The following is a 22,299-nucleotide window of genomic DNA, read 5'->3' on the forward strand; positions in this document are numbered from 1 at the left end:
AAATTTAATGGTCTTAAATAGATATTTATAATACCCAAGCGAAGGGTGTTTCATATATCTTTACTAAATGCTTACAATTGTATCTGAATGTACAACCTTACGTTTATTGTACCTTTTTTTGTACAACCTTACATCTTCCTTCCCACACTAACATTTAATCTTAAAATTTAATGGTTTTAAATATATATTTATAATCTCCAAGCGAGGGATGTTTCATATTTCTTTACTAAATGCTTACAATCATATCTAAATGTACAACCTTACGTTTTAGTTCCCAGATTATACCTTTTTTTGTACAACCTTACATTTTCCTCTCCGCACTAACATTTAGTTTATCAACGTTCACTTATAAGTTTTGGATACCACACTTTGATTGCAATATGAATATTATAAGTAATTTTTGCATTCATGAATCTATTTTGAAAATATTTGTTTAATTTGGAAAGCTAATGCTTATATGGAAATTGTTTTGAACATCTACTTGTATATTCACGTAGTATGGGAGACTTTGGATTCATTTATTATATCTATATAGGATTTGACTTTTTAGAATTGATTAGATTTCTAGATAAATATCACTATGCATAAGGCTAATTACCCAGTGTGCAAGGGTGGATGCATGATTTCACAGTAGGGGTCGCACGGGAAAGTTAGAGGTTGCATGATAATAAAAAATAAGAATTTTAAAAATTTTCGAAAATTTTTCCACTACGGCCGGAAAAATCATGGGTTGCCGATGCCACCGATGACCCCTCCTAAATCCGCCCCTGTTCTGTGGTGTGTATGTGTGTGATGGTTTAATTATAAACTACCAAGTTTGAAATGGACATGGAAAGTGTAGTGAGCAAATGGTCTACCGTGGATGAGCTTGAACTTAACCATCAATGTGGTCTTTGGACATGGAGATTGACTTAATTAGATGCATGTGTATCATTTAATTGGTTATTGTTGAACCATCCCCTCCTGAAATATTGAACTCTTAGATATTGATTATCTCTTATTTGCTAACCACTTGTTTAGCTTTATTGATCCCTTTGGATTATTGAACTTAGAGCTCTGAGTCTAATAAATAGTTAACTTTGAATATATAAATTATGGGGTTGAAATGTTTGAAAATTATTTTTGGAGGTTTGAATTTTAGTTTGAATGATCACCATCATCCAAAACTTTTAAAGAGTCAATCTCAAGTATACTCATCAGACTTTTCAAACCTAATATTTGTATTTTGACATGTACTCATATTAGGTGATCACAGAGAAGAGAAATAAATGATAGCAATGATATTTAGAATGCCAAGTCTATGTAGTGATTTCAGTTATAAACCGTATTTTGGAGATTGGTTATTGCAACCTTGCATTTGAACAATCTATTCAAATATTCGACTTCGATGACTTTAATTTCACACTTACAAATAACTGAACTAATTTAAAACTTTAATACTTGGTTTTATATATCATTTAAAAACCAACCATACGAGGGATGTTTCAGACTCCCCGTTAGGAATAATTTAGCGAATCAAAGAATTGATTTTAAGTCTATATTGTGCCCGCTTTGTGAGAGTCATATAGAACAAATGTCTCATTTATTTTTGTATTGTATAGTGATGAGATCCTTATGGGATATGGTTGGTGAGTGGTTTGAGGTTTATTTCTGAATTTTGTAGAGGTAGTACAGTTACTAACATGTATAGAGATAGAAGAAATTAGTCGATTACGAAGAAAAGAACAGTTAAAGTGATGGTCTCGACAACGATTTGGGTGCTTTGGTCAGCCAATAATATCAAACTTTTTTATCGATAAATATTTTTTGAAAAATATAATGCTTGAAAAGTTTATTATTATTATTATTATTATTATTATTATTATTATTATTATTATTATTATTATTATTTTGCATTCTTTCAATTGGATTGTTTTTAGAACAACAAATTTTAGGTAAATTGAACTTGATGGTTAAAAAAAATCCCAATTTGGCTACTTTGATGTAACTGGTTTGCTAGCTTGCTACTTTTTATAAATAAAAATTGGGTTATTTAAAGAAAACATCTATTAATATGAAATGCCAAGTTGTATGAAAGAAAACATCTATTAAGACCCAAGGAATGGGTATGAGAAGGATGTTTCCTTCACTTTTTGTGGGCCACACCATCATTTCTCTTACTTTTTTTCCCTCATCTAAAACCCAATGAATGGTTGGGAAACTTCCCTCATTATTTTTTTATTTTTTAAAATATATTTCATACATATATTATCCTCATTTTGTAGGAAATTAAAAACAATGAATTTTGATATATTTTTTATATTTTTTTAATAGATATATAATTTTATAAATATTAAAAAAATAATAATAATAAAAAAAATGAAGAGAGAGAGTGTGTCACCCCCTCCCCTCACTTCTTTCCCGTCGGTTGCTTCCCTCACCCAAAGGATGGTGTTCCAGAGTGCGGGAAGTCCAACCTAATATGAAAGGGTGGTGATAAATCCACATAAATGTTTTGATGTTTCCACGAAAAATATTATAGATTGACAAATATACCCTATAAGAGAGAAATCCCAATCTTTGTTTTGAAAAATTCATAGGGATTCCAAATTTAAATATCGGCAATTATACCAAACTCATTTTATTTGATGAATACATATCCGTTCCTGTTGTCATTTCTTAATGGTGTTTCCTTGCTGCTTTTTAGAATCTCCGATTCGTGGACGACTGTTGCTGTTGTTTTACTTAAAAATCTAGACAAGAACCCAACTCATCAAATAAGTTTGTCTTTGTGTGTTGATGAAACATACATCTGTTTAACGTGAAATCTAGTAATGGTGTTGATGAATGATAGTGCTTTAGTTTTACTCCTTTAAATTGTAAGAAATTTGTAGTTTATATATTTCAGCCCAAATGGTTTAACATGTTTACATATACATATAACATAATTTACAAAATTTAGTTTTTAAATTGTTTAACTTGTAAATTTTGAAGTTCAAAAATCAGTCTTCTGTGTATACATTTACATCGTTTAACATGATTACACTTTACATATACATAGTTTATGATTGCATGTTTAAGAACACATGAGTTTAAATTTTATGATTGCATGTCTCCGTAACATACCATGTGGGCTAACAATTGTATTGGCAAAACGTTTGTAGTATATGATCTACCCAGGCCGTTCCAAACATATTTTGGGCCCAGGGCGAGAGAAAAAAATAGGCCCCTAAAAAGCATAAATGTCATCAAGTTTTTTATAATAACTCAATAATTGAAAGAAAATTACCTGTGTTATCTTCTAAATATAACCATTTCCATAAAAAAATTTGGGCCCTTTTGAAAGATGGGCCCTGGACGGTCGCCCCTATCGCCCACCCTCTGGGACGGGCTTGGATCTACCAAGATGTGCTTGTAAAACCGGTTCTAGCCCGTGCTGGTACTGGTAAACCTGATCCCGAGCCGTTCCCAATACCAATCCTTATTTCAAGTTTATGGGTTCGGTTTTGGTTCAACATTGTGACTAAAAAAATGGTATGAATCAGCTCGGTATGGTCAACACATAGATACATCGTCCCAACAACGATCACAATAAGGATGAATCTATACAGTTTTCTTTCTATTAGTGAAAACTCATAACTGAGAGACGACGTTAAAGTAGGATATACGGAAGTATTAAGGTGTCTCTTCTTTCTACAATGAGTGGAAGAAGGAACGAACATCATGTAATTTGGAAACAAATCCCTGCGATTTTTATGGATAGCTACTGCAATATCTTTTTATTTAAATTTAAATGAGGGACATTATTGTCATTTGATTAAATTTTCAGTGGATGACCGTGGAAAAATCAACTCCCAATATGAAATGCGAAGTTCGATGTACTATAGATTCGTTTTGGATGGAAAAGTTAGATTGCAAATTTGCAATAGTAATGAGACAAATCCTTGCAATTTTTTTTAAATTTGCCGAAAACAGGACTCAGGTATTCAAAAGGGTTAAAGTATCCAAAAACCAAAAAACTCGATACGATTCCTTAAAAAGCAAGATGGAACCTACGAATCAGTTACCCTTTGATGCCATCTGCCATATAATTAGTAGACCAAGCTAGTATGGCATAATATTAATTAGCTACAGTACTAGAAGAATATCCTTATCCTTCAAGAGGACGGCAGCACATGAATAAAACAGCATTGTTCGACCTTGCCTGGTCATCGACACATTAACTGACAACTGGTCGTTATCTCTGGACGAACGTACAAAACAACGATTCATTTGTCACCTTCTTTTTATTCTACAAACCCAATCGAATATGCACTCACGATTCTCTGATGCTTCTTTACAGTATGTAATTAAATCAATATAAAACATGTAAACTATAACCAAAACCAACTTGATTTTACCAATCTTATAAAACTTTGTTGCAAGCATAATGAAGAAAGTTAACACACAAGAAGTAGTAGATGATGAAAAAGAGATCTTGAACGATCAGCCATTGCCATTCACCAAGCTTTTAAGCTATGCAGATGCACTGGATTACACTCTAATGGCTCTTGCATCCTTTGGCTCCATCATCCATGGGCTTGCTCAGCCACTCGGTTATTTACTGCTTGGGAAAGCCATCGATGCATTCGGGACCAACATACATGATGATGCTAATATGGTTAAAGCCCTCAAGAAGGTAACCATATATATATATATATATATATATATATATATATATATATATATATATATATATATATATATATATATATATATATATATATATATATATATATATATATATATATATATATATATAGAAATTTTACTTTTCTAAAAAGTAGTTGCTATATATTATAATTAATCTCTATTTTCACTCAGGTTATACCGTTTGTATGGTACATGGCGTTTGCTACATTTCCCGCAGGAGTTCTAGAAGTAGGAGGGTGGATGTATGCAAGTGAGAGACAAGTAGCACGGATGAGACTTGCATACCTGAAAGCGGTTCTTAAACAAGAGATAGGAGCTTTTGACACAGAGTTAACAAACGGAAAAATCATCACTGGGATTAGTAATCACATGAGTATCATACAAGATGCAATTGGCGAGAAGGTACGAAATGAAAAAATATATATAGAATCATCCAAATTAATCCAATCCATGGTCATGATTTAATGAAATAATTCTCGTATATATGCATGCATGCATGCAGTTGGGCCATTTTCTTTCATGCTTCGCGACCTTTTTTACTGGAGTTGTGATCGCTTTTATATGTTGCTGGGAGGTCGCGTTGCTCACTTTATTGGTTGTTCCCATGATTCTTGTAATTGGAGCGACTTATACGAAGAAAATGAACTCCATTTCAGCCACAAAAGCAGCCTACTTGTCAGAAGCTACAGTAATGGTAGAACAGGTAAGTTTTTGTCTTTTTCATTAAAGTTAAAAGTAAGCAAGTTTAATTTATTATTCCAAAAGTGTTTCAAAACTAGACTTTGATTCCATGCAGACAGTTTCTCAGATTAGAACAGTGTTTGCTTTTGTTGGAGAAGGTTCTGCAATAAAATCGTTCTCAGAATGCATGCAGAGACAGTTGATTATTAGTAAGGGAGAAGCGTTGATTAAAGGAGTTGGAACTGGTGTATTCCAGACGGTGACGTTTTGTTCTTGGGCTTTGATTGTTTGGATTGGAGCTCTTGTTGTTGTAGCCAAAAGAGCTCAAGGAGGCGATGTTATAGCTGCAGTTATGAGCATCCTCTTTGGAGCCATGTAAGATTAATTAATCAAAGGATAACATTAATTATCGTCCTCTAATTATACTCTTATATTCTTAATTATTATATACATCATATATTTCAGATCAATCACATATGCAGCACCAGACATGCAAATCTTCAATCAGGCAAAAGCCGCAGGAAAAGAAGTGTTTGACGTGATAGACAGAAAATCTTTGATAAGTTATGATTCAAAAGGGGAGATTAATCTTGAAAAGATTAATGGAAGCATCGAGATACGTGATGTTCATTTCGCTTACCCATCGCGCCATGAAAAAATGATTCTACAGGGATTCTCTTTATTAATCCCCGCAGGAAAGGTTGTGGCTTTAGTGGGTAGTAGTGGTTGTGGTAAAAGCACCATTATCTCTCTGGTTCCAAGATTCTATGATCCTGAAAAAGGTTTGCATTCTTTAATTCGAGTTGCGATAATCTTGATAGCATTAATGTGGTTTGACTTTCTGACCGGATTCCCGTTGACTAGGTGAGGTCTTCGTTGACAATCATAATGTCAAGAATCTTGATGTAAAGTTCCTACGAAAAAATATAGGAGCAGTTTCGCAAGAGCCAGCACTGTTTGCTGGCACAATCAAGGATAACATGAAGGTAGGCAACAAAGATGCCGATGATGAACAGATCCAGAGAGCAGCAACAATGGCAAATGCACACACTTTCATATCCCAATTACCGAATCAGTATTTAACAGATGTAAGTTGCATTATTATCTTATTAACTTGTTTCTCATAAGGAGTTAATCACAAAATTGACAAACAAAAAATCAAGGTGATATCATAAAATACTAGTATATTTTAACATTTATTACAAAAAATGATCACGCCACAATGTTTTTTGGTAGTCCCACCACAATTTTCCCCTAATTAGATTTTTTTTTTCGCAAAAATAAAATAGCTTATGTTTTGCTTTGGTACTTTCTAGCGAAATAAAAATAAAATTCCGTGAAATTGGTTAAGGTTTTAGGATCTCATGACTCATGAGTCATGAGCACTGGCGGATGTATATGGAAACAAAAGGGATGCATAGACCCAACTTGAGTCTCACCATTAGCTATAATTTTAAGAAGTTTTGATCAATACAAACTCACTGTAATTCATTTATGGAATACTTTATTGACTCATTTTGAAAGTTTTAGAACAAAACCTCTCCATGTTAATTGTTAGTATGTAGTGGGTTTTTTGCAAGGATTTATTAAGAGTTTGTTAGTTAGTCAAAATTTTGTGATAAGGCCATGCCTGTTCTAGAATACAAATTGAAATTCACAAAAGATTTATGACGAATGTTTAGTAATACAAATAATAATAAGGGTTCCTAATCTTTGCGACTCTCCAATGACAAAGGTCAATACAAAATAATTCTTAGTTGTCTACTTGTCTTTTTTTTTTAATTTTAGGAGCTACTAGGGGCTATTAATATTAATACTGCTACTAAAGGATAGGACAAAAGGAATGTCAACATAGCATGTTAAGCGTTTTGTCCCCACTAACTATACTAATATTAGACCAAAGTGCTTAAACCATAATATAATATTCTATTAAAACAAAACAATAAAATAACTCTACTAAAACCAATAAGCTAGTCCAAGGTGAGTTGGGCCTGCCATAATTCAAGTCTTGGACTTCCTTGCTTGTTTGCTATAGACCCAAGAAGTTTGGAGCAGCCCAAATTTTCACTTTACCCTCAAGTGAAAAGAAATGGTGGATACTGGATAGCATCAAAATTCCACATCGAAAGAAACACGTTGGCCTAACCCTAGTATGATATGCAATAACTACATCCACTTGGTCGACTGCATTTATCACATCTCCATTTCTATTAATAGCATTACCATTCTCATCAAAAGGTTCAACATGTTCCTCCCTATGAACTATATTCATTCTCAAAAGCCTCCGTTTGGATAAGAGATATCCTCACTTGAGGCTTCGGTGGATATTTCAGCCGAACAAACTTTCCATCATTTACTTTCATACATAATTCCACAATCGCCTTCACTATTCCTCGCATATTTGAAGTATTCAAGTTAAAATAGCCAGCAAACTCCTTCAACTTGTACCCAATAACTTCTTTTCCGATATGTCACAATTGTACTCCATTTCAAGTATAGTGGCAAAGAGGAATGGTAAACCAAGAGAAACTAACCATACAAATGCAATAGAAATGCAACATCAATGGCTTCCTTGGTGATTTCTTTTGGTTTGTGAACCAAAATGGTTTATGCTTGCTAATGAACTCCCAATTGTTTGAAACCTTTTGATGCTTCCCCATTATGATATTAAGGTGCTAGTGTTTAATTCGAGCATAACAATTTGTTGTGATTCTACTACTCAATTCCTTTCACAATTACCAAGTATGCAAGCTCTACGGGTAAACAGACAAGATCAATACTCAACAATTCTTTACTATAATTCTCAATTAAAAAGTATCAACATCTCTATGTGTTAAATGTGATTCGAGCATTCGTATGGAACAGTTGAGTTCAATAGAGCACTTGGAACTCAATGGAACACTTGGAGTTCATAGAGCATGTGCAAAGGAATGGATCATTTGAGAAAGGAATGGATCTCCTGACAAATGAACGGATATTCTAAAAGGGGGGTATGGAGCACCTGGAAGTGGAATGGATCATTTTGGTGCATGGATGCACCATCTATGCTTGAAGCGCCATTATGGATTCAGAAGTGTCGTCCATAATGTGAAAGCACCACTTATTGTCTAGATATGCCATTCTGGAGGAAGAAGCGGCACTTTGAAGGTAGAAGCACCACTATGGTTCTAGAAGCGCCATTCTAGAGGTAGAAGCATCATTCTGGAGGAAGAAGCGCCACGTTGAAGGAAGAAGCGGCAATATGGTTCTAGAAGCGCCACTCATAAGGAGGAAGGGTCATCCCTTGAGAAGAAGTGTCATTCCTTGCACAAGAAGAGCCATTCTCATGTTGATGTGCCATCTTGTTGCAAGGATGTGCCACTTATGTTCCTTGATGAGTCGTATGTTATGAAGTCCCCTATGATTCTCAATATTGTTCAAGGAAGCTCAAAAGTTGAAGATGCTCAAGGATTATTATTTGATATGCCACCATGATGGTTGATATACCATGGTGATCTTAATGTGTCACTCTTGCATCATGATATGCCATTATGGATCATGATGCTCAATCATGTGTGTTGTTGATTCTCATGTAAGAATGAATATTCTAGAAGATGTTGCATGACGAATTATGATTGGTTGACACCTTTCATGGGTCTATGGGCTAATGGGCTTGGCACATTAGGGTTTTAGGTCTGATCACTCAAGTATAAATAGTGATGCATGCTAAGTCATTTTGTATCTTGAATTCTAATATGTTAGGCGAATCCCTGTGAACATTTTACTTGTAACATCTGTTTGAAAGCTCTGAAATAAAGAATATTCCCCTCCTACCTACGGACATATGTCACCTAGACCGAACCACATAAATATTGTGTCTTATATGCTTTTGGTTTTGCTAGTTATCCGCTTTACTTCCTACACTATGTTGTCCATTTTCTTCCTTCACCCTTAATATCATTTTCGAAAACTCATAAGTTACTTCACTAATTGAAGGATAAGTTACTTCATTAATCAAAGGTAGGTCTTTAACTTCTAACCGAACTCTTCTTCCATGACATAGCAATTCTCTAGCAAGGGCCTATATACCCATAATAATATCTTCCATTGACATTCCAACACCAACCATTGTTGATGTGTTGCTAATAGGAGCATCAACAGTTTCAGTTCCTATCAAACTTATCCAAGCCTTCTTTCCTCATCGGGTTTCCTTCTCCTGGTGTTCTGATCCCTCCATACTACTTCTGGTGAGAAGCTCTTTCTTCTCCAAGATCTTCACCTTTTCCAACAATTCTGCCTTGCAAGAGCCTATCCATCATCTGATCTATTCTTCCAAGGGGCACAACTATGTTGAAGTTGTTCCTATATTTTCCCAAACACTTGTTTCGTATTATCATGCCTTTTGTTTTCATTTCGCCCCCATCATCAACTGTTATGATACTAATTGATAACCCTATGGATATTCTGGAATATAAACTGAAATTCACAAAAGATTCACAATTCCAACGTTTACCGATATAAGGGTTCCCAATCTTTCAAGATGAAGGGGTCTCTTCAATACAAATGTCGATACAAAATAATTTTTAGCTGGAGACTATTAATACTATTATTAAAGGATGGGACAAAAAGGAATGTCAGCACAAGTCTGTCCCTACTAACTCTATCCCTCCACTAATATTAGACCTAAGTGCTTAGACGATAACATAATATTCCATCAAAACAAAACAATAATCTACTAAAGCAAATTAGCCAAATGTATTCCAAGGTGAGTTGGATTGTCATAAATTCACGCTTTGGGCTTCCTTACTTGTTTGCTATAAACCCAACAGGTTTGGGGCTTATAATATCTTAATCTGTTAATATGGACCCCGATTGATATTATTTCTTGATCTGCTACTGCTCATGAGGTTCCATGTTCGACTTCAATAGAAGACGATTTTTGCAGAATTTAGCTAAGTCAAACCCCTTAACAAATTTACTACACCTAATTTCGTTTACATTTCATAGAAAAATACTAAAGATAGAAAATTTCGTTATTTTTTATTTCACACCAATGATATTATTTGTTCAGAAAACATCATGTTCACGAAAAAATAATAATTCGTGAAATAATAAGTTAGAAACAGCAATTCCACGAAATAAATGGTCATTTTGTGATAAACATTGAAGTAATGCAATATAGTCTTCCTATCGTTGGTCTTATTTTGTGATCAACTCCCCTCATGAATCACTATAAACCTTGTGATCTAAATAAACTTTTTTGATGGTATTAAAGGTAGGACAAAGGGGTGTTCAGTTATCAGGGGGACAGAAACAGAGAATTGCAATTGCAAGAGCTATATTGAAAAACCCTCCGATTCTTTTACTTGATGAAGCAACAAGTGCACTTGATTCAGAGTCTGAAAAGCTGGTTCAAGATGCACTCGAGAGTGCAATGAGAGGAAGAACAGTCATCTTAATAGCACACAGGATGTCCACCATTGTTAACGCAGATATAATTGTAGTTGTTCAAAATGGACAAGTTACAGAGACAGGAACACACAGTAACTTGCTACAAACCAGCGAGTTTTACAGCAACTTATTTAGCATGCAGAACATCAACACAGAAGGTGACGTATCTTCCACTAAGGAAACAGAAAAGAAAGATCAACAGGTTTCTGAAGAATTCACTCAACTTGATACGCCTATAGAAACTAACAAAACCCTAAAAGACACACCCAAAGAAGAACAAAAAGATGGGAATGTGGAAAGAGTAGAAAAAGGGGAAAGAGAGATATTTTTCAGAATCTGGTTTGGCTTAAACAACCAAGAATTTGTAAAGATTGCAGTTGGCTCTTTTGCTGCTGCTTTTTCTGGCATCTCTAAGCCTGTTTTTGGCTTCTTTATTATAACAATCGGAGTTGCTTATTATAAACATGGAGCTAAAGAGAAAGTCGGGTGGTATTCATTACTCTTTTCTGCAATCGGTTTGCTTTCACTTTTCAGCCATACTTTACAACATTACTATTATGGAGTAATTGGAGAAAAAGCAATGACAAACCTCCGAAAAGCTTTATACTCAGGTACTTTCATGTTTCAGTAATTTCACCCCCTCTATCTTCTACATATTTTTACTGATATGAAATTATGAATTCCTGGTTTTCAAATCTTACAGTGGTGCTTCGTAATGAATTAGCATGGTATGACAAGTCTGAAAACAGTGTTGGTTCACTTACCTCACGAATCATCAATGAAACATCAACAATCAAGACTATAATATCTGATCGAATGGCTGTAATTGTTCAATGTATTTCTTCGATCTTGATAGCTACCATAGTTAGCATGATTGTTAACTGGAGAATGGGTTTAGTAGCTTGGGCTGTGATGCCATGTCACTTCATAGGTGGTCTAATTCAAGCTAAATCTGCAAAAGGGTTTTCAGGGGACACAGCTGCAGCACATTCAGAGCTTGTCTCCCTTGCTTCTGAGTCCGCAACAAACATAAAAACTGTCGCGTCTTTCTGTCATGAAGAATGTATACTGGAAAAAGCTAAATTGTCACTAGATGCGCCATTGAAAAGGAGCAGAAAACAAAGTCTCTGGTACGGATTCATTCAAGGTGTGTCCCTTTGTTTATGGAACATCGCACATGCTGTTGCTTTATGGTATTCGACTGTTTTAGTTGAAAAAAAGCAAGCTAGCTTTGAAGACGGGATTAGGTCATACCAGATTTTTTCACTTACTGTGCCTTCAATCACAGAGCTATGGACTTTAATCCCAACTGTAATTTCAGCTGTAAATGTATTAACTCCAGTTTTTCAAGCCCTAGATCGAAGAACAGAGATTGAACCAGATGAAACAGAGAACCCACCTTCTAGAAAGATCATAGGAGAAATCGAGTTTCAAAACATCCATTTTAGCTACCCATTAAGACCAGAAGTCAAGATACTCGATAATTTCACTTTACGAATTGAAGCTGGATCAAAGGTGGCGTTAGTGGGACCCAGTGGAGCAGGAAAGTCGTCCGTTTTAGCCCTTTTGTTAAGATTCTATTGTCCCCTACAAGGATTGATATTGATTGATGGAAGAGATATAACGACATACAATCTCAGAAACCTAAGGAGACAAATAGGGTTAGTACAACAGGAGCCTTTGCTTTTTAGTTGCTCAATAAGGGACAACATCTGTTATGGAACAGAAGAAGCTTCAGAAAGTGAAATCATAGAGGTGTCAAAAGACGCAAACATTCATGAATTTGTAAGCAATTTGCCAGATGGGTATGATACTGTGGTTGGGGAAAAAGGGTGCCAGCTGTCAGGAGGACAAAAGCAACGAATTGCAATTGCAAGAACACTGTTGAAGAAGCCTGCAATCATGCTTCTTGATGAAGCAACAAGTGCCCTAGATGCAGAATCTGAAAGAGCTGTGGTGAACGCAATGGAATCAATCAACCGGAAAGGGAATGGCGGATTACATTCCACTCAGGTTACAGTTGCACACAGGCTTTCGACTGTTGTACACTCGGATTCCATAATTGTGATGGAAAAAGGTAAAGTGGTGGAAATGGGAACACATTCAGCCCTTGTTGCAGCATCTGAAGGAGTTTATTCTAGATTTTATAGGATTCAGAGCATGAAAAATTAGCACCTTAGAGAGATAATGAACAAGTTTTAACATCTTATAAATGTCTCAAACAAGAAGAATATTCCCATGCATATCTTCAATGAAACCATATCTTATTACATAAAAGATAAAATTTGGTATCTCTTTTCATCTTCTTGTACATAAGCTGATAAGCATATCCTAGTTTTGATTCATTCCTACCACCTACCTTGTTTCTTCACCTCCTTGTTCCTATCAAAATGGAACAACCCAATCCAATCTCAAACTAATTCATTCAAATCAAATCCTATAAGAATTAATAAAATAAAAAAGGGAGTTTTTTTTTTTCAATTTTCATACCTTTGGACATGATCAAGAATGACAAGTCGTGGTCCAGGAGGAATGTTCACATCTCTCAAAGCACTGTAGTATCATAAGTTAGGATAATATTAATGAAAAAATGTAAGATTTTAAAGATTTAAAACTTGCCTATCAGTAAGCAATGGCAAAGTGGTGTCAGTTAACAAGCCCTTTTTGAAGTTCTTCTCATAATTTTGAAGACCAAGATTACACAGCATGGATCTAGTTTCACTATATAACACATCTTCAACTGATGGCTTTGAGAATTTTTCCCCTATCTGTACAACAGTTAATGAGTGAAGTTATACATACATATATCTTCAAAAAATTGGAAAAGGAAGCAAAATGATCACCTTAAAGATTCCACCTTGAACAAGAGCAAAGAAGACACCAGATGTGATTATATTTGCAGGCTGAGTAGGACTCCCCAAGCCACTAACTAAAGAAAACATGGCTCCAGAACCAAAAGCTGCTACCATACTACAATCATACAGAAAACAACCTGTCCATTTCTTGTGTCTACTAAAAACAATAAATGAATATTGATAAAATGAAGATTTACCTTGTTTGGACATCATCTTTGCCTCTTAATCTTTTCATGACACAAGATATGCCTGCATTAACACCTGTCATAACAGCAAAATTGCGGGCCTGTATTAAGGGTCCTCCTGCAAGAGCCTGCAATACAAAAATCAATTTAAGTTTAAGAAGATATATTGGTAAAAATTCTCAACAGAGTCGCACTTCCAAAATCCAATTGCATGACTTTAGACCTAATTATCTTACAGAGTTTAATTGAGGGTTAGTTCTTTCAACAAAAGACCTAATTGCTACAGCATCGGTTCATAATCACAGTATCAATCCACAAACATATCAACATTATGTATACAAAGATGTTATCGATAATCACGGGACAGAAAAATCACGTGTTGAAACAATTCATCAAATTCCCAAAATCCGAAACCCTCGGAAATGATGATGGTAAAAAAAACTTGAAGAAAAACAGTAACCTGGGCTTGCTGGAAGGAGGCCATGGTCTGTGAATTAATAGAGGCGCCGGGAGGTGGTGTGGGGGGGAAAGCGGAGGAGACGTCGTTGGTGAGTGTACCCATAAAACCACCCATGGCGGCGCCCTGGGCTGCGCTTGTGAGAGTCACGACGGCGGCCTCAACGGGTAAAGACTGTTTGGCAAGCCACGACTTGAAGCCATTCTCTAAATCTTTGTACTTGGTTTGCAACTGTGTGATTGGATTGTGAGCCAAATCTTTTGGCGTATGAACAGCTAGCTCGCCTTGTTTTCCTTCCCCCATTGAAGAAGACGAAAGCCGGAAACTTTACGTTGCTAAGGGGATGAGACGGTGGGTTTTGGTTTCTGGATTGGGTTGGATGGAAGAATAGCAAAGTAACAGTAGACAACGGGTTTTGTACTACTCTAATTTTCCATATCTAGCCATTGATTTTGTACTTAGCTCTAACACCCATGTTCTATCTTTTCTAACTCCATAAGGCATTTGTTAATTTTAGGCAAGACGAGTTTCTCATGATTTTCCACCTTGTTTCATTATTTTGTATCTTTTGAAAAAAAAACTAAGGAACGCCTAAAATTGTATCCACGGATGCTATTCAAAGATAATAAATTATTTTATCTAATTTTATGTAAAATACATGTACAATAATCTCTTATACAATGTACAATGATGCAAATGAAACTATGATAAGACATATCGATATAGAAACTTGTGAGATGGCGTTTGATGATGTGTTTGTCCGCATAGATCCTCTTATCTTGTCATTTTTCATATGTGGAGCGCTCAATGTTCCAACCCCAGTTCCTGTTTCAATTCCAGTCCCGGTACTAATACCAGTACCTGTTCCGGGACCAACTGTTTGGTCCATCCTGTTGCAAACCAAAAAAACATCAAGAATGAGGATATAATGGCCACAAATGGCATCAAGCTTGCTAAATTAAAACTTTGTTGATCTATTTGCTTTTGTGATAGCTAGAATGAAAAAGTTACCCATTATTGGGGCAAAATATGATGGCATATTCATAGGCATTGCAAGTAAACGTGCTTGTGCCATCATCAAACGCGTAGCTATAAGCTCGAGGACACGCTCTCTTAAAAATGCTCGAGTAGTAGGATGGTCGACACGTATTTGGATTCGCATATTGCCCGCTGCAACAGTACTGGTCCATTCCAAATGCACCACAAGCACTGTTGCACGCGATCACCCCACCTACTCCTCCACCATCCCCACCCACCACCTGAAGCTCTTTTGGGCACCCTGTACATGGTTTCTATTATCTAAACATATCGAAATACAAACATGAAGTTGGAAGATATTTAAAGATTTGACATGAGAATCAAGATTCAATACTCACCTATGTTAATATCGGATGCACAACCCGTGGCATTACAACCACCAGAAGTGGACCTTGGTACAGCAATGATGGGAAGATTGTATCCATCCACAAAACTAACGTCATAATAATCCAAATTGTTGTAGCCTCCTATGGTTATCTCAAAAAGGGAGGCAGGAGGGGTAGCACCCATCCCACCACACTCCATCTTCCCTCCACAATCTGCGGTTTCACATTTACCTACACCAGATGCATCAAACGTGCAGCCTGTTCTTGCCCATACCCTACCAGACCATGATGGAGACGTGGGGATTTGTGCACTTTGGCCTGAGTTCAACTGGAACCCTGTTGTTGGAAGTGGAGTAGTGCCTGCACCAGAAAGTGTGGCTGGCCATATTGTAAAAGGACAGTTGTTGGTTATGGTGAAGAGAGCAGCCGAAGAACTTGAGATCAGGAAAAAGGAGACGAGAAAGATGACATGAATGGTGAATTTGAAGGTTGATATTGTAAGCATATTAATTAAACGCGTGAGGGTTGTGTTTTGTTCAAAAATGGGGTCATGTGGTGCATCATATATGGGCCATGAGGTTGCTTTGATAAAAGGGGTTTAAAAAACGTTGCTTTTTAGCATGCAATGGGTGGCCTAAGTAGTAAGTAATTCCTTTCTTTAGAAATTGCATGAGATGAAATCAGAAATAAGTGTTGGAGATGTGTTCATGGTTAGAAAATGTATATAATATTGATGAGCAAATGGTTGTGAAAAGGGTAATCTAAAGATTCCTAAATCCTAATATGTAGATCTCAAAAGACACTATTTGAGGAAAAACGCAAACAAAATTCCCTCCTATAAAGTTTATCCTAAGAGCATCTGCTAAGGTCCAAAGTTTTTGTCAAACTGTGAGTAAAAAAAAAAATTAGCCACAACGATTAAGAAATTTATAATTAAAAAAAAATAAAAAAAATAAAAAATAAAAAAAATAAAAAAAAAAAAACTTTTTTAACGTGTACATGGTTTAATATTCAAATTAAAAGGTTCCAACAGACCTCCAAGCTATGTACTATTTTAGTGATTTTGTGCAGCAACTTACTTGTCGTATCGTCAGGAGCTCTTAATGTATATAAATTGTTGAATAATTAATATAAATATCAAAATTTAAATTTTAAAATATAAATTATCACAATATTACATTACATTGAGTGCTTTAAAATGAGTCGTATATTACATCTAATAGAGTAAATTACATATGTGGTCCTTATGGTTTAACATAAATCCTTACTATTGGATTTTTTACTAGTACTTTGTTGTTGCACCAGACATCTTGAGACAATTATTATCGGTATTATCCATTAAAGGCATGTAGATGACTTTTATACCCTTTCTTTTTATTTTTTCCGTTTTATCGACATTTTCTAACAAAGTAAGGATCATTTTGAAATAGCTTAAAGACGCCCTAAATCTATTATTCAAGTCATCAACAACCATCAAATTGGAGTAAACCACAGCGCCATATTTTTTCTCTCCCGCTTTCAACATTTCCATCGCTGGCATCCATCGGCTCCAATGCCTACGACGTCGTCGTACCCCTCATTAACCACCACCAGCATGAAGCAAATCCGTCTTTCTCTCCGCCTGGAACTCATCCGTGATCTTTGCTCTCCTGCCTCATACAACTCTGACTCAAAGACCTCCGGCCACCAAAACCTACCTCTCGTTGTCTCTTTCTTTCTTCTTTGATTCTAGTTTGGTAAATTTTCAATTGTGTGTTGCAATTTAGGGACAAAATTGGTTTTGGTTTTAAAGATTGGTCATGAGTGTTAGAGCATCTTCAATTGTAAACCTATATTATGACTTAATATTTTTTACACTCATTATGTCATTAATTTTGGCATCTAATTAAATGACATCTCCAATAATAGTTTATATATATTCAACCATGTAAGTAGTTTGTATCTATAAAACTGGTAATGAATTCCCCAAACTATACCTGTTATAGTTTGACTGAAATGTTATATTCGTGAAATTTTCTGAAAACTATGCAATTAAGTTTAGAAAACGTTCCTTATGCTCCGCATATTACAAAATGTATAAAGTATCTAAAAGCTTTTTATGAAAACCTTTGATTTGTATTAATTGCATAAGTTTTGGACTCGTTGAAAACCGTTATGTTTGGCTTGTATTCCCCCTGAAAACGTTTAAAAACCATAAAAGCGTAGGGGTATGAACTCACCGTTTGTGGTGTGAAAACGTCGAACTGGAAACGAAGATTCTCGAGTTGTTGTACGTGGCACTTAACGTAATCCTGATATCAAATAAATACATATATGTATTTAAATTAGCGATTTCGTTAGATAAAGTGTTAGAAAAACACTTGCTTCGGTTAAGGAATGTTATCGGGACTTGATCGAATCGAGGAAACGGTTTTTTTTCACTACTTAAGAGGTGTTTACGGCTGTGAAGGGGGTTTTACGGCCGTGAACTGGGTTTACGGTCGTGAAGAGAGTTTACGGCCTTTGAAGATTTGAAGGGTGTGTGACCGTAAACTCAAGAACAAAGGTGTTTGATTTTGATGAAAACGTGCTCCAGATGCTCCCAATCGACCTCCAATGATGATTTTTTGCGTTTTTCGGAAGAAAATGGGTGTTTTTAGGAGATTACGGTCAAGAGTTTAGAGAGAGAAAGAAATAGTTTTCGGCCAAGAAGGTTCAAATGAAGGTGGGTTCTCATATTTATAGGCTGGGGGTTATGATCGGTGGTAGGGTTCACCTGGCCCCACTGCAAACGGGTTTACAGCCGTAAACTCCCTTAGGCCGAAAATTCTTTGATTTTCAAGAAATTCCGGGCTTTCGCGTGAATTTTTGTTTCTGATTTGTATATGATTTTAATTATATAAAGCGTAATAATTCTTTCAAACTAAGGAGTTTGACGGAACTCCAAAAAAAAATTCAAAAATTATTAACGAAATTTGGTTAACGAAAACGGAAAAAGATTCGGGTTGTCACATCATCCCGTTAGAGGGAATTTCGTCCCAAAATTCAAGCATAGAATACAAATCATGGACTCGGAAAGAGATGCGGATATTTTCGTTTCATCTTATATTCGCGCTCCCAAGTGAATTCAGGTCCCCGCTTGGCATTCCAACAAACTTTCACTATTGGTATGCGACTTTGCTTCGTTCGTTTGATTTCCCGATCCATGATTTCGACTGGTTCTTCCACGAAGTTAAGGTTCTCATTGATCTCGATCTCGTCGAGAGGGATCACAAGGGTTTCATCGAATAAACAGTTTTTTAAGATTCGAGACGTGGAAGACAGGATGAATATTGTTGAGCTCTTGTGGTAAACGGAGTTTGTAAGCTACGGGACCAATCCTAACAAGGATCTCGAATGGTCCTATGTATCTCGGGTTCAGCTTTCCACGCTTTCCAAAGCGTATCATGTCTTTCCAGGGTGTGACCCTCAATAGAACACGGTTTCCAACCTGGAACTCCAAGGGCTTTCATCTCTTATCAGCTTAGCTCTTTTGTCTATCTCTCGAAGCCTCTAGTCGTTCCCGGATTTGTATGATCTTTTCTGTAGTTTCAGGGATGATTTCTGGGCCTGTGAGAGTATTGTCAGAGACTTTCCCCTTGGCTAGCTGTGTGTCACCCACTTCAGCCCAACACAAAGGGAATCTGCACTTACGGCCATAGAGGGCTTCGAACGGCGCAACCTTGATACTGGTGTGATAACTGTTGCTGTAGGAGAATTCAACCAAGGGCAAATGGGTGTCCCACGACTTACCGAAATCTAAGATACATGCCCTCAACATGTCTTCCAAGGTCTGAATGGTCATCTCACTCTGCCCATCTGTTTGGGGATGGTAAGATGTGCTCATATCCAACTTAGTTCCAAGAGCTTTTTGTAGTGACTGCCAAAATCTCGAGGTAAATCTGCTATCTCGATCGGAGATAATGGACACATACACACCATGCATACGAACTACCTCTTGGATGTAGATTCGTGTAAGTCCTTCCATCTTGAATGTTTCTTTGATTAGTAGAAAGTGGGCGGATTTGGTCAATCAGTCGACAATTACCCATATGGTATTGTACCCACTCGGAGATTTGGGCAATTTAGTGATAAAATCCATAGTAATCCTCTCCCACTTCCACTCAGGTATCTCCGACTAGTGAAGCAAACCTGAGGGTTTTTGATATTCAAGCTTCACCTTGGCGCAAGTCAGGCACTTGCCCACGAAGGTAGCGATCTCTACTTTCATGTTTAGCCACCAATATAACTTCTTGAGATCCAGGTACATCTCATCTGAACCTGGATGAACAGAGTATCTGGTCTTGTGAGCTTTGTTCATGATAACCTCCCTGTAACCACCAAACTTTGGGGTCTAGATCTGGTCCATCAAATTTTAGACTATGTCTCCCTTGATCTCTAAGTTCTTTTCCATTTCCCTCAAGGCTTCTTCCGGCATGTTCTTTGGCTTTAAGGCCTCCAGCCGAGCCTCTTTGATTTGCGCGGATAAGTGGGAATGGATGGTCATTGTCAGTGCCTTCACTCTACAACTTAATTATTCCTTCCAGCTGAGGGCATCTACCACCACATTGGCCTTGACAGGATGGTAGCGTATTTCACACTCATTATCGCTGAGTAGTTCTACGTACCCATCTCCGTTGCCTCATGTTCAACTCCTTATGGTCGAAAATATGTTGTAGGCTTTTATGGTCAGTGAAGACAGTGCACTTGGTTCCGTAGAGATAATGTATTCATATCTTTAATGTGAATACCACTGCTCCCAACTCCAAATTGTGAGTTGTATAGTTGACTTTGTGTGCTTTCAGCTGTCTTGAGGCACAAGCAGTGACTTTTCCTCGCTGCATGAGCACACAGCCTAGGCCTTGATTGGATGCATCACAGTAGATAATGAAGTCCTACATCCCTTTGGGTAGAGACAGGATAGGTGCGCTGCATAGGGTCTGCTTTAATGTTTGAAACGTAGTGTCTTGCTTTTCTTTCCAACAAAAGGGTACACCTTTCTGTGTCAGGGTGGTTAAAGGCTTAGCAATCCTGGAGAAATTCTGGATAAACCTGTGATAGTAGCCAGTGAGACCCAAGAATTGATGGATTTCTGTGGGCGTCTTTGGTGCTGACCAACTCTCAATCGCTTTGATCTTGGAAGGGTTCACGTGTATGCCTTCCTTGCTTACCACGTGACCAAGAAAAGTTACCTTTTGAATCCAGAATTCTCACTTAGAAAATTTCGCATATAGCTTTTCCGCCTTTAGGGTTTCCAGCACTAACCTCAAGTGCTGACTATGATCTTCCCCACTTTGGGAATAGACAAGTATATCATTAATGAATACTATCAAAAACTTGTCTAGGAAAGGGCGGCACACCCGATTCATGAGGTCCATGAATACCGCTGGAGCGTTGGTTAGACCAAAGGGCATTACTACAAACTCGTAGTGACCATATTGAGTCTGAAATGTTGTCTTAGGAACATCACCCTCATGGACTCGTAATTGATGGTACCCTGATCTTAGGTCTATTTTCGAGAAGTAGCTGACTCCTTGAAGTTAATCAAAGAGATCATCGATTTGGGGAAGGGGATAACGATTTTTGATGGTAAGCTTGTTCATTTTATGATAATCAATGCACATCCAAAAAGATCCATCCTTATTTTTCACAAGTAAGACCGGGGCTCTCCAGGGTGAGGAACTCGGCCTGATGAATCCTTTGTTGAGTAGTTCATTTAGCTGGATGGATAACTCTTTCATTTCTGCTGGTGCTAGACGGTATGGGGATTTAGCTACGGGGGTAGCTATGGGGATTAAGTCGATGCATAACTCGACTTAGCGCTCAGGACGGATTCCCGGAAGCTCTTCGGGAAAGACATCAAGAAAGTTGCAAACTTCAGGGATGCCCTCGAGGTCTTTAAATTTATGTTTTTCATTAACAACATGGGCTAGGAATTCATGGCACTCCTTTTGCCGGAATTTCTGGGCTTTGATGCACGAAATGATATGGATGTTTGAGCTGAGTTTATCGCCATAGATCATGAGGGCTTCGCCGGTGGAAAGATTGAGGCGAACGACTATTTCATAACAAAGGATATCAGCATGCTTTGGGATCAACCAATACATGCCGATAATGACATCGAAACTCTTTATGGAAACTGGCATAAGATCGATTGGAAAGGAATGGTCATTAGGGTAAGGGTACAGCCGATGAATACGTCATTAGTGCTCTCTTTCTTTTCGTTAGCCATCTCGACGGTAAATTTTCTGGTTAAGGGTTGGGGTTTATATTTGAGAAGATGTTTGAATGCATGACTAACAAAACTTCTCTCCGCACCAGAATCGAAAAGAATGCATGCATAAGAGTTGTCAAGGAGGAACGTACCCGTAAAAACGGTGGGATCAACAACTGCCTCCTCCTGGCCCATCGCAAGCACTCTCCCCGTGTTTCCAGTTGTTGTTTCATTTGGGAATTTTCTCTTGTAGTGCTCGATCTCCCCACAGCCATAATAAGCTTGACCAATACCCGCTCCAGAATCCTGGTTAGTGGGTTGGACTTGTGTCTTGCAACCTCGAGCTGTGTGCCCTTTCTTGCCACAGTTGTTGCACAACATTTCATGGCATGGCCCGTGATGATGATAGTTGCACTTTTCGCAC

At 37.0% G+C, this 22,299-nt stretch overlaps 3 protein-coding genes across 3 annotated transcripts; 1 reads left to right on the top strand and 2 right to left on the bottom strand.

Annotated features, from left to right (window-relative positions):
• Positions 1-4,408: 4,408 nt before the first annotated feature.
• Positions 4,409-12,960, top strand: LOC145015195 (ABC transporter B family member 19-like). Its single transcript, XM_078973642.1, has 8 exons — positions 4,409-4,657; positions 4,843-5,073; positions 5,174-5,374; positions 5,468-5,727; positions 5,818-6,134; positions 6,217-6,440; positions 10,607-11,393; positions 11,486-12,960. The coding sequence occupies exons 1-8, from the start codon at positions 4,409-4,411 to the stop codon at positions 12,952-12,954; spliced, it is 3,738 nt and encodes a 1,245-aa protein (XP_078829768.1). The 3' UTR covers positions 12,955-12,960.
• A 7-nt stretch (positions 12,961-12,967) lies between these two features.
• Positions 12,968-14,776, bottom strand: LOC145015197 (chloroplastic import inner membrane translocase subunit HP30-2-like). The gene is made up of 6 exons (XM_078973644.1): positions 14,283-14,776; positions 13,835-13,950; positions 13,626-13,752; positions 13,402-13,550; positions 13,273-13,335; positions 12,968-13,164 (listed from the first exon to the last, which is right to left on the bottom strand). The coding sequence occupies exons 1-6, from the start codon at positions 14,580-14,582 to the stop codon at positions 13,131-13,133; spliced, it is 789 nt and encodes a 262-aa protein (XP_078829770.1). The 5' UTR covers positions 14,583-14,776; the 3' UTR covers positions 12,968-13,130.
• A 140-nt stretch (positions 14,777-14,916) lies between these two features.
• On the bottom strand, positions 14,917-16,181 carry LOC145015196 (pathogenesis-related thaumatin-like protein 3.5). Its single transcript, XM_078973643.1, has 3 exons — positions 15,656-16,181; positions 15,291-15,558; positions 14,917-15,169 (listed from the first exon to the last, which is right to left on the bottom strand). Exons 1-3 carry the CDS (start codon positions 16,146-16,148, stop codon positions 14,953-14,955), a joined length of 978 nt encoding a protein of 325 aa, XP_078829769.1. The 5' UTR covers positions 16,149-16,181; the 3' UTR covers positions 14,917-14,952.
• Positions 16,182-22,299: the final 6,118 nt, after the last annotated feature.

Source organism: Lactuca saligna, chromosome 9, assembly GCF_052625555.1.
Source record: "Lactuca saligna cultivar CGN05327 chromosome 9, ASM5262555v1, whole genome shotgun sequence".
NCBI classification, from domain to species: Eukaryota; Viridiplantae; Streptophyta; class Magnoliopsida; order Asterales; family Asteraceae; genus Lactuca; species Lactuca saligna.